At 47.3% G+C, this 15,303-nt stretch overlaps 1 protein-coding gene across 1 annotated transcript; it reads left to right on the top strand.

Annotated features, from left to right (window-relative positions):
- Window positions 1–3,621: 3,621 nt before the first annotated feature.
- LOC144719636 (uncharacterized) lies at window positions 3,622–14,871 on the top strand. The gene is made up of 5 exons (XM_078595765.1): window positions 3,622–5,244; window positions 6,114–6,244; window positions 7,417–7,603; window positions 9,579–9,708; window positions 13,542–14,871. Exons 1-5 carry the CDS (start codon window positions 5,082–5,084, stop codon window positions 13,606–13,608), a joined length of 678 nt encoding a protein of 225 aa, XP_078451891.1. The 5' UTR covers window positions 3,622–5,081; the 3' UTR covers window positions 13,609–14,871.
- Window positions 14,872–15,303: the final 432 nt, after the last annotated feature.

The raw sequence follows: 15,303 nt of genomic DNA, 5'->3' as shown, positions 1-15,303 counted from the left end.
CACCCCTCTCAATCGCTGGAGGTGCTCCTCGAAAGTCCGGCTGAAAACGATGATATCATCGAGGTAAATCAAACAGGTGTCCCATTGGAGTCCTGACAAAACCAATTCCATGAGCCTCTGGAACGTGGCGGGAGCGGAATGTAAGCCCATGGGCAATCGATTGAATTCAAATAGGCCTCCTGGTGTCCGGAAAGCGGTCTTTGGTTTCGATTCCTCATCGAGGGGCAATTGCCAAAATCCCGAAAGCAGGTCAAGCGTCGGAAAAAACTGTGCTCCCGCCAAGGCATCCAGCGACTCATCCATCCTGGGGAGTGGATACGCGTCGGCCATCGAGATTTTATTTAGGCGGCGGAAATCCACACAAAACCGCAAGGACCCGTCCTGTTTTTTAACAAGGACGATGGGAGCACCCCACGGACTGGAAGAGGGCGAAATGATGTCGGCAGCCAACATGTCATTAACAGCCAACTGCATATGCTCCTTCTCGGCTGGGCTGAGCCGGAAGGGATTCTGCCGAATAGGGGCCGCGTCACCCGTCGCTATGTGGTGGCGCAACAGGTCCGTGCAGCCAATATCGTACTTGTGTCTGCTAAACACGTCAGCGAATTCGAGTAGCAGGCCCCTCAACGCTCCCAACTGCACACTAGACAAGTTACTAGACCCAGCACACAACGAGTCCAACCATTCTGTCCCCTCCTCCAATGGAGGATGCGTATCAAGGCTAGAATCCGCATGTGCAACGAGCTGTTCGTCGACGGGTAGCGGCGCCGCGTGAGCCAGCACCGTGCCCTGTGTAATTACAGCTGGCCGCGACCCCGTATTCAGAACCATAACGAACGGATCCCTGTCCGCCCGCACCATGGTCTGAGCTACCGCTAAGTCGAGGCCCCCAACAGCTCTGTTTGACGGCCCCAACAGAACACCTTGTTCCGCCGCATCCACCCCGAGGGGTTTTCGCAATCGAAGGGGTACCAACATTTGCGATCCCGGGGGCACCCGCACAGTCTGAGTTGCCAGCGCCTGAACCGTTGCACAAACCGTGCGTATTTTGGTAGGACTTGTTAAAAATGCAACCCGCCGACCCGATGGAAGCTCAATGCAGGCCTGATCGACGAGAATTTTAATGGGCATTTTAGCCAGAAAGTCCGTACCCAGTAAACAAGGAACTGCCAGAGATGATGACACAAAAATAGGACCCGCCAATTTGATATCGCCAATACAAATAGTCGCCCGAATCTGTCCGATGATTCCCAAAGATCCCCCGTTCGCCGCGTAAAATGGTACGTCCACCGGAAGAAGGGATGTTATAAATAAGGTCCGAAATGATAGTGGCCGACGCACCCGTGTCCACCAGCACCCGGACCTCAACCCCGTCAATAAAACCCGCTACTACGGACGACCCGGCCGACGCAGCCACTATCCTGTGGGCCAACTCGGACCATTTGACTGCTCCCGGGCCGTGTACGAACCCCCCTCGCCGAACCGAATCCCCGGTACCCATACGCGGTCCCCCCACCGCGAAGTGGCGACCCGAGTGTGCCGTGTATGTGGACCGAGCGTGTGGGGTGCCGCGACTTGCCGGGGTTAGCTGGGACGACTTGGGGCCTTGGTCGTCGTCCGGACGTGGTCCCGTGGCGCGCTGACGCGGAGCCCGGCACCCGGACGCGACGTGACCCCGAAGGCCGCAGTTGTAACACATGACGAGGGACGTCGTAGGTTTCGGTTGCTCCAGCTTGCGGGATGATCGTATGGGCGAACGACCTCCCGATCTCCATTCCCCCGGTCTCGACACGGTGAAGGCCTCCTCCCGAGCAGTAGCAGTCTGAGGCTCGGCGACCGTCGCGGCAGGTGTCGCGATCCCCGCCGATGCACAGACGACCGTCCGCTTGCGCTTGAGGACCTCGTGTGCGTGGATACTTGTAGCAACCCCCAAGGAGCAGATGTCCATTTCGTCCGCCGTATTGATGGGGACTCCCAGGTCGTGAGCCAACGCCAGCAGCTGCTCTGTCACCATGGCGTCCTTCCCCTCCTTGTCCATGCGGGGAAAAGTGGCGTCCGCCAGGGCGAGCAGCGACGTGCGATAGGCGAGCGTAGTTTCTCCATCCATCTTACGCCTTTCGTAGAACTGGTGGCGACAGGTCGAGGGCGGTCCGAACACCTTAGCCATGAGATGTAGCGCGGCCTGGAGCGTTGAGCGGGACGACCTTGGGGCGGATGTGAAGGCCGCAAGTGCGTCGTCGTCGAGCGTCGCCGGCAGCGCGCGTAGGGCAGTGGTGTCGGACCACCCCGACATCTCTTGATGTGCGAGGAACCTTCGTTGGAAGGCCCCCCAGTCGCCCCCGTCCGCCTTGAACGCCATCAGCGCGGGCAGTCTTTGTTGGAAGACCTGGTCGTCGTCCTCCGATGAATGCTTTTCCCGCGCGCCGCTGTGGTTGACGAAAATGTCGGCTCCGTCGGCAGGCGCATGGTGGAGAGTTTTGGCGCGCGCCGATGACGCGGGTTGTGTAGAGTGGAGGTCCCCGACCACGTGGTGTCCACGCTTCCCGCCAATCGATGGTGGAACCTCAAAGATGGCGCCAATTTCAAAACTTTCGGCGCGGAGCGCGTTCTGGCGGGATCCCTCCGGCCGCGCTCCCTCCTCCAACCTCGTAGTCGTCCTCCCGCCTCCTGAAGCGGTGATTTCTGCCAAAATTGAAGCGGCGGCGAGCAGCAACTCCGCCAGGCGGGAGTGTGCATCCTGGAGGCCGGTGTCGGAGGCGAGCGGAGCGTCGGCCATCGCCGCGAAGTGCTGCATCGGCGGCATCTCTTCGTCCTCGCCTTCCGAGGCTTGTGGCTCCGGTACGCCGTCGTCTTCCCGATCTCGCTCGTGGGTACGGGTAGTCTTCCTAGTATCCATCCTTTTGAAGACAGGTTTACTTCTGACGCCAGTTGTAATGTAGTAACTTGGCGGGAGACGACTTTACGGGTAGCACACTCTTTATTAACACCAACTTATATTACACGGGTGGCTAACTGCAGCCTAACCCACGGGGTTTCCCTGGCTACACCCACACGGCTGGGGTGTCCGTCTCGACTCTGGGTCCCACAGCCTCGTCCCACATGGACGTCAGACCATGGGTCCCACAGTCTCGCCTCCGAGCCACACAGGGTCCCGGCCCTTACAAGGACAGCGGGACTAGGGGTCTCAGGGCCCTACCTCTTCAACTCCGTCTTCGATCTTCAACTGGTTATCAACTCCCCGAGTGCTCCCGCGCGTCCCCCTTTATAGTCCTTCATGCGGACGTCGCTGAGAGCACCCACCCCAGTTGACCAATCACTGCGCGCTGCCCACGATCCTATTTCCCACCTTGTGTCAGCGCGCACAACCACGCACCCCGCGCCGCCCCGTGATCTATCACTGTCGGCGCGCGTCAACACCACCACTACATACCCACCAAGCATATCAGGGGCTATCCGTGCTGCCACCTATGGGTCAGATGATTGCATGCCAGCATTAAGCAATTGGTAATTAAATATAATATTTTTGTCCTAAAAAGTGTAAAATTTTGGAAAAAAATTTTACGAAAATAAATTGTCACGCACAACGAGTCTGTGTGCAAAATGTCAGCTCGATTGGATCACGGGAAGTGGGTTAAAAAACGACCAAAAGATTTGCACGGTCGTAAGCGCGCAAGCAAGCAAGTGAACTTAATATAAAGGATTTAAAAAAGGAATAATGTACATTTGCATGTAATACTGTAAACACATAATGCACAGGCAGCAGGGTCTGTGTCTTCACAGCGAGTATAGCGGAATGAATGCCACGACTGGGCTACCCCCTGTCCAATTTGCGCACAAACAAAAGAAAGAATAACAGCTTATTTGGAACCCTTGCTGCTAATGAAAATAATATTCAAAACATATTCAAAAAGTAAGCAGAACAAAAACCGTTACGAATGCCTTCATTTATTCATATAAAGGCCTCGCTTGTTAACGCTACCACGTTGTCTAAAGCAATAACGGTCGAGATGAAGATGACCAAACACTCAACACGTGGTGCACGTCACGACGCTTCTGAACGGGCCAATCAGAGCTGGAGTGCGAGGTTTAAGTTGCGTTGCGCAATTTAAACGGCCGCCTCGACAAACACCGAGCAGCTGCAAATGCGTGCAGCAGTTTGTTCAGCGACACGCGCAGTGGACTATGACCACCACCACCCCCGCCGGAGCTGCTATGAGGCTGATGGAGCGAGTTGCACGGTGCGGAAATGTTTAATTTATTTCGCACCAGAGGTAGCCAATCGTGCAAAAAGGACAATAAACTAAAGACAAAATCAGTTGTAAAGAAATGAGTTTGTCAAGATAAATATTTATTTTTAAGTGCATAGCTCCAGTGGGTTTCTAATAGCGGAAGGAAGAGTGTTCCAGACGGTCGGACAGGATGGGGTGGGCATGGTCAGGACCACGCCCGGACGTCTTTGTCTCCCCAGCAGTGATGTTTATTACACAGAGCACAAGGTGCTGGGCCAGTGCAGATATTATTCTACACTTAGGTTTGGCCCGGAATGTAACTCATGTGGTCACTTTAGTCGTTCGGTTCACAAATCACTGCGCCACTCACACACAGTCTACTCAGACAAAGATACCCCGTGTAGATTTAAGGTACAAAGTCACAAGTTATCTTGCTTTCATGCCGGCCTCATCGCTCTAGGATTTCCTCAAAGCGAATGGATCGCGCAACTTGATGCTGCTCTATTGATACGATAGCCATATGTGTTAGTCGGGCTTGGTCCACGGTAAACCGAAAGTCATTTTTAACGAAGACATTTTTTGTAATATTTTTTTTGAACATTTTTAACTTGATTATCTGTTGATTCGGGGCCCCGTTGTGGCCGACTTGGGCCCCTATGTGTCGCATAACACTGTCACATACACCAACAACCATAGTTGCGCCCCTAGGGTAGGGCCCTCATCCCAACCAGGTTCACAGTTCCCTGGTGTTGTAATCTCTTTTTGAACAAAGCCAACTTTGTTTTTTATTTCCCACACAGAGCCCTGATTGGTCCGCGCCGGAGCTGAGCGGTTGGCGCGAATCCTTTAAAAATGCTCTGCCCACAGGAAGAGCGACAGTTCAACAACTCCACTCGCCTCTCGCTTTTCACCCGTCGTTTTATATTTTTACACACTTTTATTGTAAGTAAAATTTTCCGCTACAAAATGCTGCTTCTCTTCGCCTGGGCTACCTACACCGCCGCGTTCGTACCAGGTACGGTGCATCACGTCACAGCAATGATACAATTTGCTGTGGTTACGTTTATTTCTTTTTAAATCTGGAATTGTGGAATACGTTGATGTTTTCTGCGGGCCCGAGTAGCCAATTAAAAAAATATATTCTTAGCTGCATGGGCTTTATCTCCGATTAGCACGGTTGGCTATGTACAGTGCTAAATAAGTTTAACATACATACATATACATACCGTGCATTGCTTACCGTGCTAATCAGATGTGCGGGGGGGGGGGCAAACTAAACAGCAAGCAGTTTTAATGAAATTAGTTTTCAACCTCGATTTTAAAGTGCTTAGCTCCAGTGGTTTCATAACATCGGGTGTTCCAAACGGCCGCAAAAGCCGCAATACAGTGGCAGTATTTATTCGACGGTCAACCAAAAGCCGGTGCTGCAGGGATGACCGGAATTTTATTGTATTTGTGCTGCATTCATTGGTCAATATCTTATTTTGTATTTTATTGTGGAGCCAGCAGCCCGCAAGATTGATCTTGCATGAAGAGTGCTCCTAAAAGCCACGTGCATTGTAGAACTGTGGAATAACGGGCATAGTAGATGTGTACAATTAGTACCATTATAGCGATTCGCATACATTGTTTAATATTCTTTGGGTCTTTCGGTAAAGTCACGTAGATAGGTAAAAAAAATAACCAAAAACGACGACGTTTCGATCACAACACAAGCGACCGTCATCAGGAGGAAAGAGGAGAGCATTACAGATTGTGTTGCTAACCTAACATTAAAACTACAAATGTATAAGAATTGCAATTAAGACAAAAACATGCACATTTTTTGGAAAAAGAACATTACATTGAACGTAATGCATCTGCTTGATCCCTGTGCCTTCGCAGTTCGCGCATCCCCAGTTAGAGCCCAGGTCGAGGTGACGGGGCTTCTCGGCGATTGGGTGTCCCTTCCGTGCCAGTTCCCTGCACCCACACCGGGGGAGAAGGTGGACGTTGACTGGTTCTACAAGGACTCGGTGAGATGTTAACTACTTCGTCTGGTATACAGGAGGTCGTTGCGTTCGATCCCGACCCTGACGCCTGTATATTTGAAGTTGGCATGTTCTCCTTGTGGTCGTATGGATTTTTCTCCGGGTCCTCCGGTTTTTCCCTTCACATTTAGAATCAACATCACACGTTTATAGTATTTGGCTGCTATACATTTCTACATGTTGAGCTATCATTTGTGATGGCCAGGTCGCATCTGAAAAAGCGCTACATAGGTCAGTGGGCTTTACCTAGTAAAATAAAAAAAAGTTTAGTGTTCAGTGGAAGGTAGCGGTTTGCCGTGGTTCAGTGGAGTGAGGAAACTGCAGGAGAGGTGTTTTACAGCAATAGATTTACCCTTTGCACCGAGAGGAAATTTGGGGACGCAATTTTGCTTCCCCTGTGTGCATGACACAGCGCAGCATGGGGGAATTTACCAGCGCCTCTTGCTTTATACGTAAAAGCTTCATCATGATTTACTGCAACTACTTCTACATCTTCCTCTTCGTTACTTCAAACCAAACTGAATCACGCTGTGTGGGCCTGCGTCGGAACGTTTGGTCAACTCCCTCGACGCGCGTTCATGAATGTGAGGAGGAAACCCAAGCTACCCGGACACAACCAACGCCTTTCACAGGGGATTCAACTCGTTCCGCATGAAGATGGCATTAACAATATGGGAATTAATAGACTTGCTGTACTGCCATACCATAGTATTTTTGTTTTATATACATCATTTTATTTTACCAGATAAGGCCCACTGAGCTATATAGCTCTTCAGAAGTGACCTGGCTATAACAAATGATAGCTCGACGGCGTGGCTTATCACGTGGTAAATTATAGTACCAGCCAAATACTCTAAACGCATATTTTTAAATGTGGAGGAAAAAACCAGAGGATCTGGAGGAAAATCCATGCGACCATGGAGAGAACACGCATACTCCAAATATAGAGGCGCCAGGGTCGGGGTCGAACCCATGACCTGCTGTATACCAGGCAAGATAGTTTGCATCTCACCACTGTGAGCACCTCCTTAGGATACAAAGTCACAGTCCGTATTAAGTGAAGTAGCAGGACGTATTTGGCCCAACAGATACAGTATAGGTTCCTTGCCCATAATGTAGGGTATAACCTCTTCTCTCCTCCATTCTCTGCTGTCCAGTTTGAGAGCTGTAAGGAGCTGCCCCTGGTCTTCAGCAGGTTGCACTGCGCGCTGGACCTCGCGCAAGGCCAGGCCAAACTCGTGATCATGAACCTGGGTCAGGAGGATGAGGGCCCCTACCAGTGCAAGGTGCAGCGACTGTTTAGTGGTGAAGTGACAAGTTCAACCACCAGGCTCGTGGTGAAAGGTGGGTGTGCAGACATATATGGCAATCCCATGCGATTACATGCAATCGTGTAACAGAACACATCTCATTCTAAAATAAGAATAATTATGTATCACTTTTCTAGCGTCTCACAAAGTATAAAACAAGTCCCGATGTGCCACCATGAAATTAGCACAAGTAAATGGAGGTCTGCACATAGTGCAATGAACCTGATAAATCACACATTTCCAAGGCAGTTACAATTCTATGTTTTTACTATTACTGCTATTTTATTTTACCAGGTAAGGCCCCACTGAGCTATGAAGCCCTTTTTCAGAAGCGATATGGCTATCACAAATAATAGCTCAACGAAAACTTACCATGGGGAAATGTATCACAGCCATATAGTCTAAATGCATAATGATGATTGTAAACTTGGACGGGAAAAACCGGAGGACACAGAAAAAATCCACACCACAAGGAGACACGTAAACTCCAAATATACAGGTGTCAGGGTCGTGATTGAACCCATGACCTCCTATATAACGGGCGAGGTAGTTAATATCTCGCCGCTGGAGCGTACATAATCTAATACGTTTGTAGTGAGTGCAACTGAGTCGCAGACGTTGTGTTAGGAGAAACACTTTTATTTAACTATTAACACAACATACTCTCGGGTGAAAAAATCCACACCACAAGGAGACACGTAAACTCCAAATATACAGGCGTCAGGGTCGTGATTGAACCCATGACCTCCTATATAACGGGCGAGGTAGTTAATATCTCGCCACTGGAGCGTACATAATCTAATACATTTGTAGTGAGTGCAACTGAGTCGCAGACGTTGTGTTAGGAGCAACACTTTTATTTAACTATTAACACAACATACTCTCGGGTGATCACCCAACTAAACACGCTATGGCGGAACTAGACACGGTTTCACTATCCCGGTCCGGACCACAAGTTGGGTCCCAGACCGTGTGGCTGGAGGCTTCTTCAAGCTTGACATGGATCTCCTGCCTCTCCAACAGTAAGAACCCCGAGCCCCTCTCGGAGCCCCCCTTATATCTGGCCAGGCTGGGGCTGGCTCCACCTCTCGCCCCGCTCACCTCCTCGATCTCTCTCGCCCTTGCTCGAAGGCTCTCGAGAGTTCTTCCCGGACCACGTGACCACCCATTGGCCCCCTCCACAGGTGGCCCCCCTCCGGTATCATCCGGTCACGTGTCCCCAGGTCAGCCAGAGTATCATGCCCCCAAAGTGACCCTAGCTGGCTGATACTCTCTTGCTCTCTCCACGGGAGCCCGCACCGCATGCTGTGCGTGGTGCCACCGCGCTTAACCAGCGCTCACCCAAGCCCCCACTAGGGTTGGTACTGCACCCCGTATCCGGGGTGTACACAACAATATGACTCCCGCCGTGGCCTCGCAGGCGTGGCACCACACAGTGACATTCCCAGTCACTACACATTAAATGGAATGCGAGACAATATAATGCATTGTATTGTACAATGCACCACCACCTTGCGCATAGCCCCCCATTCTGGCCAGATTGCCCTGGATCAGGCTTAATAGGCCATCTGTTTGGTGACATTACACGCTGAATTGGCACCGTTTTGGTACACGCACCTTAAGGGATTAATGTCATGCCACCATCTGACCATGTTAGTGACCTGGGAAATGTTTCCAAAATTGGCACACCGCATCCAGTATACCTCTTGCTATGGCTACTGAAGCACATGACCGACTCCTACCAGTCTACTCTCAGCGACCCTGACAAATATTCAGTGAGAAATTAAATCGATTGCACGTGGGTGCTGTCGGTCATGTCAGTTAACCCATAACACTTGGAGGATCAATCCTGTGATCTGCCAGCAGCGAGCCTTGGACACTTCACGCGAAGGCCTCCAAGTGCACCTAGCATGGCACGAGCACCGTGGTGTAATCGTCACCGCCACTAAGCGGTGAACGGCTGCTGATGCTGCTTTTGTGTGGATGCGCGAATTTGTCTCCTCGCTCAGACGAACCTCGTCAAGATTCAGACGCAGAGGAAAGCGGATCGCAGTGGCTGTGGCTGTTAATGCTACTGGTTGTGCCGGTCATTGTGATTGCTGTTTTATGTTATTTCTGGAGGCAACATCACAATAACAGGTGAGTGGTCGTGCACATCGCCATCCCCAACGCATTGGGGTGCCACAGTGGTTAAGCGATGTTAACTACCTTGCCTGGTATGCAGGAGATTGTGGGTTCGATTCCGACCTTGACGTATATTTGGAGTTTACAGTGTCTCGCCCCGTAGTCGTGTGGATTTTTCTCCGGGTCCTCCGGTTTTTCCCTTCACATTTAGAATCAACATCACACGTTTATAGTATTTGGCTGCTATACATTTCTACATGTTGAGCTATCATTTGTGATCGCTTCTGAAAAAGAGCTATATAGCTCAGTGGGTCTCAGATGGTAAAGTAAAAACAGTTTATAGTTTACACTATGATATCTCTTTTACCAGTGGCAAAATATAATAGTAGGTTTTTACCCTTTTAACTGGTACAAAACTGACACCTTTATTCAAGGCATCATGTTTGCAATGACCACAACACAAGTAGTCAAAAAAGCAAACAAAAAGAAGCAACTCTGATAAGGATGATAATATGCACTGTCCTTGAAGTTGATTGGCCCACACCCGAGACGGCTTTCTTCAGAGCCTAGTCCCCATTGGTGTAGGGCCAGATGACACCAGAAGGCGTACGAATACGCCTTCTGGTGTCATCTGGCCCTACACCAATGGGGACTAGGCTCTGAAGAAAGCCGTCTCGGGTGTGGGCCAATCAACTTCAAGGACAGTGCATATTATCATCCTTATCAGAGTTGCTTCTTTTTGTTTGCTTTTTTGACTACTTGTGTTGTGGTCATTGCAAACATGATGCCTTGAATAAAGGTGTCAGTTTTGTACCAGTTAAAAGGGTAAAAACCTACTATTAGTTTATAGTTTAGTTTATTATTTCGTGGTTTATACTACACAATAGCAATCTGGTACAATCAATATACACGCTATACTATGTAAACATATTATTATGCTCTTCGTGGGAATTATGACGTACATCAATTGGTCTAGTGCATCTCCTACTGGACATCTGTGAAAAATATATTTAAAGATCATCTGATTCTGATGTGCATTTCATACTCCATATATGTACTACATAATATATTATTCCATTTAAACTGCGTCTTAAATATGTATGCGTCTCCAGCTTTGGTTTTAGCAGGCAGTATAATGACACGTGTCTAGTCAGGATCATCATCATCGTCAGGATCCATGGGCAGATGGCCCGTAGGTGCCCACTGCACATTTTATAATTTGTTTATACTTTCTTCTGTCTTGTGCAAATATGTTCAAGTAGTGGCCACATATTTCTGGAACCAATATCTGGTGCATCTGGCAGCAGTCATCTCAGTCAGTCAACCCATGACACCTGCTGGGTCTGTCCCGTGACCTCCTGCTGTCAGCAGCGAGCCTTTGACACTTCACGTGGCCTCAAAATACACCTGGTCTGGCACAAGCCCCGTGGTGATGTCACCGTCACTTAGTGGAAAATGGCAGGTGTTGATGTTGGTATTTATAACAATCGACACACCTATTGCAAAGCATCAAAATTAGGTGCGTCTATTTGGTGTTTGCACATCTTAACGCCTCCTGAATTATTGCTCGAAAGGGTAAAACGCCTTTTATTTTTTTCATCATCTTGATACTGGCAAAAAAGGCTCCCGTAATCTTGCCAATAATTTTCAGGATTGTTTGGGCCAATGCCAGTCACATTATGTGTTTTTTTTGTTATAGTAATAAACTGGAAAACTCAGAGGAAACCCATGTGGAACACGGGGAGAACATACAGTTAAACTAAGCATTTTTTTTGTTTTACCATGTAACGGCCACTTAGCAACGTAGCTCTTTCTAAGAAGTGACCTGGCCACAAATGATAGCTCAACGAAGTTGACTAATCACGTGAAAATTTATAGTAGCAGCGAAATAATCTAAATACGTGATGTCTATTCTAAATGTGGAGCCAGAGAAACATCCACACAACCATGGGGAGATAGAACCTGCAAACTCCAAATATACAGCAGGTGTACATGGTTGGGATCGATCCTACCACCTGTATACCAAGCGATCTAGTTAACATCTCCTAGCCACCGTAGTGCCCCACTTTACAAAGCAGGGCAACATAATCGCGAATGTAGCCCAGGCTTTTCTTGCTGCTCTGAGCAACACTTTTTGTCAGCATCTAACCCGAGAGACTGTTGCTCTGGTTACTGAAAGCTAGTTTTTGTTGTTGCTCCCAATTTTTTTTGATAAAACTATTGAATTGTTTAATAGCGACTGATTTACTGTTATTCACCTATTTATCGTTGAGACCCATCCCGAGTGTAATCACCTGAATATACTTAATGAGTAATGTCCCGAGGAATAAAGAATCATAGACAGCGCTAAGGTGCAGGTAGAGTGATGTGCAGGACTAGAACATTTCTACAGCATCTAGTCCACTAAATGTGTTCATTTTGCCAGTATATCGCACCATCCTCTGGTAATCAGTAAGCACAGTAGTTTATGCCACCCTGACTTCAACCACTATTCCAAAGGTAAGTGGTTGGTGCTCCGTGTTATCAGTTATATTATCCTGCTCTGCCATGTCACCAGGGAAGTGGCAGAATTGCGAAGCTGTAGCGAGTTTTTGCCGCTGGTTGTGTAAGATCACGGTTTGGTCCCAGGGACCTCCCTGGTTAATCATGTAGGTGTATTCATCGTAGACAGAACAAAGATAACGATCCCCCATTATAGCCTTGACAGACTGTATGAGCAAGCGCTGTTAGTTGAGCACCTATGAAGGCTGGCACAGTACACGGAGGTGGGAGGGGGGAGTACAAAGACAAAGATTCCCCATATAGCATTAACACAATGTCACACACCATGTACACACTCTCTGTCACACACTGTCACACATCACGTCACACAGTGTCACACACCACGTCACACACCATGTTGCACAGTGTCACACATCATGTCACACTGTCAGACACCACATCACAGTGTCACACATCATGTCACACAGTGTCACACACATCACACACCACGTCAAACACTGTCACACATGCTCTCGCACATATTCACCATAGAATACAATGCACCACCTGCATCAGATAGGATGTTCCAGATCCCTGTAATAATAATAATCTCTATTTTATAAAGCGCTTTCATTTCGAAGTATCTCAAAACACTACGTAAAAATAAAACTACACTCACAAGTATAGATACAATGTAAGCAAAACAGAAAGCTAATAACAATATCAATGACTCTCCAAATTCCAATACAATAAAGAACTATGATAAAAGTGAAAAATGATTGGAGTAATCCAATCAGACAAGATTATTGTTTTTTTTATCCTAAGTTACAGAGAAAGCCCGTTGTACAAATAGGTGAGTTTTAAGACCTGATTTAAAAAATGACACAGGCCTCAGAATCCCGAATGGACTGAGGAAGGGGATTCCACAATGATATTCTAAAACGAGCGCTAGCCACGTGTGCTGGCGTCACGGTGCACATTTACTAAACTTCATCGAATTATGCACAAACGACTGAATTGGGGGGAGAAAAAAAACCCAGATGCCAACTGTGCCCAATACTGGCAGATCAATGGGCACACTTGAAGGCCGGTGCTGTGTACACCTTGTGGTGCGCAGGGGGACAGCTGCCATTGGGATAATTTTGGGGAGATCGCAGCAGGGTAATGATGGAATGGTTGAGATGAGATGTGATATAAAGGCTCTCCGAGTTGCTCAGGATAGTAAGCAAGTGGTCCTTCGCTTGCAAAATCCTTACCCTTATGAACTCCGTCTGAGCCAGAGTCCAATGCGCTCGTTTGGATTGGTAGACCTGGTTAAGCGAAATAAAGATTTTATTGACGATGTGTTTTTCTTCTCCTTGTGCTAGCCAAAAAAATCAATGTCGACAGAGCCCAGTGAAGACCCTAATCAAGACCCTTTCACAAGCCTTGTGATGAATGACAGTGAAGATCACGCTTACTGGTTTTCAGAATGATGACGATGGATCTTCTGCTGCGAGGACTGAAATGCACAGGGTGATCCACTTTAGACACCCCAATGATTTCTGACTCATTTCAACAAATGTTTAAATAATGTTAAACGACGTCTTATTTAACTTAAATGCTACATTACACATCTACAAGGAGTCGTGTTCTATGAATGTATGTTGAACTTATTTATCACTGTATGTAGCCAACCGTGCTAATCAGATGTGCCGGGGAAGGAAAACAAACTAAACACAACAATTAGTTTATTCTAGATGATTTAACAGTGCATAGCTCCAGTGGATTCCTAATATCAAATGGAAGAGTATTCCAGACGTCCGCATCCTAAAGTACGCGATGCAGGGACCATCTTCGTTTGATGGCTAGCCCAAAGCCGCTGCGAGGATGACTGGAGTTCCCGTGATGATTTTTGCTCCTTGACGTAACTTGTAAATCTCTAAGAGGGTTTGCAGTTTCATATAACTTGACCTGTAAATATCACATCCTTTGCTTTCTTTATTTTTTTGTCCAATATTATGCAAATGTCAATCGTATGTTTTTATTGACAAAAATGTCAAATATTGGTTTTCTTTGTAGCTGCTTTTAGTTTTCAGCTCAATGTGTATATAGGGATACCTTGACTTTCGTCCACTGGACTTTCGTCGCTTCGCTCTTTCGGCCGTTTTCAATTATAACCACATTTCAAATTTCGTCCACGTGCTTTCCTCTTTTGTCAGATTTCATCCAACCTTCCACGATGTTCGCGCCACGTGCCATTTTTTTCGTTCAATCTTGGAATAAAAGTCGTTTAGTGAGCATCTCATATTTGTGTTTATTAATATATTATGAATACTGTACTTGTGATTATACTGTAAACAATTAATAGTTATTTTGTGATAACAGTATCATACTACAGTGTTCATAGTTCTTTTCATGATTATAAAACACGTGGTTATATTTGTGATTACTGTGAAATACTTATTTTTGTGCTTGAATATATTCATAATGGGTGCTAAGTGTGGTGATAGTAAATCTAAAAGCCCATAAGGTTTTCAATTTGCAAGAAAAGCTTGACATAATCAAACTTAATGAGCAAGGCTAAATAAAGGCTCTGCTTTGACATTCGTCCATGCTCTGGTCCCTAACCAGACGAAAGTGCATGGTATTCCTGTACAAGGTGTTTTTCACTGACTTTTTTACATTTAATATTTAAAAAAAGAAATCTACAACTGATTTGCCAGTGTCCACGTGTGTATGCTTTGTGTTACGATGAAACGCCGCAATTCCTAGCAACATTCCGATTGAAGATAATATATTTTGTCTGGTTTTGTTTCTGCCGCGTCATGGGTTATTTCATTTTCGCTCTGCTATCCTGAAGCAGCATTGGCATCACATGTGCTTAATTTTTCAAGTAGAGTTTGTTCTATAACGTGCTAGTTTAATTCCTGAAGAACACCACGTTATGGGACAAATCGCGTTCTCATAAATAATATAGGGGTAAAGCACAGTCCACCATAACATGTGAGAAGTGTACGCAGGCTGAACAAAGACTGAGGCGCGTGGGTAGCAAATAGAAGCATCCAGCAACATGCTCCCTTGTGCAATGCGACGCCGAGGCAGCCGTACAACCACTTTTATTCCTACTCGCGTGACGTAGTTCCATTC

The sequence above is a fragment of the Lampetra planeri genome, chromosome 6, assembly GCF_965212315.1.
Source record: "Lampetra planeri chromosome 6, kcLamPlan1.2.h2, whole genome shotgun sequence".
Lineage (NCBI taxonomy): Eukaryota > Metazoa > Chordata > Hyperoartia > Petromyzontiformes > Petromyzontidae > Lampetra > Lampetra planeri.
Note: the sequence above shows the minus strand (reverse complement) of the source record. Positions and strands in the feature narration are given on the sequence as shown.

Excerpts from the sequence above, each read along its gene's own strand:
- LOC144719636 (XM_078595765.1), top strand. The coding sequence starts at position 5,082 with ATGCTCTGCCCACAGGAAGAGCGACAGTTCAACAACTCCACTCGCCTC. Across the intron at positions 5,245-6,113 it reads CACCGCCGCGTTCGTACCAG|TTCGCGCATCCCCAGTTAGA; the intron begins GTACGGTGCATC and ends GTGCCTTCGCAG. Across the intron at positions 6,245-7,416 it reads ACTGGTTCTACAAGGACTCG|TTTGAGAGCTGTAAGGAGCT; the intron begins GTGAGATGTTAA and ends TCTGCTGTCCAG.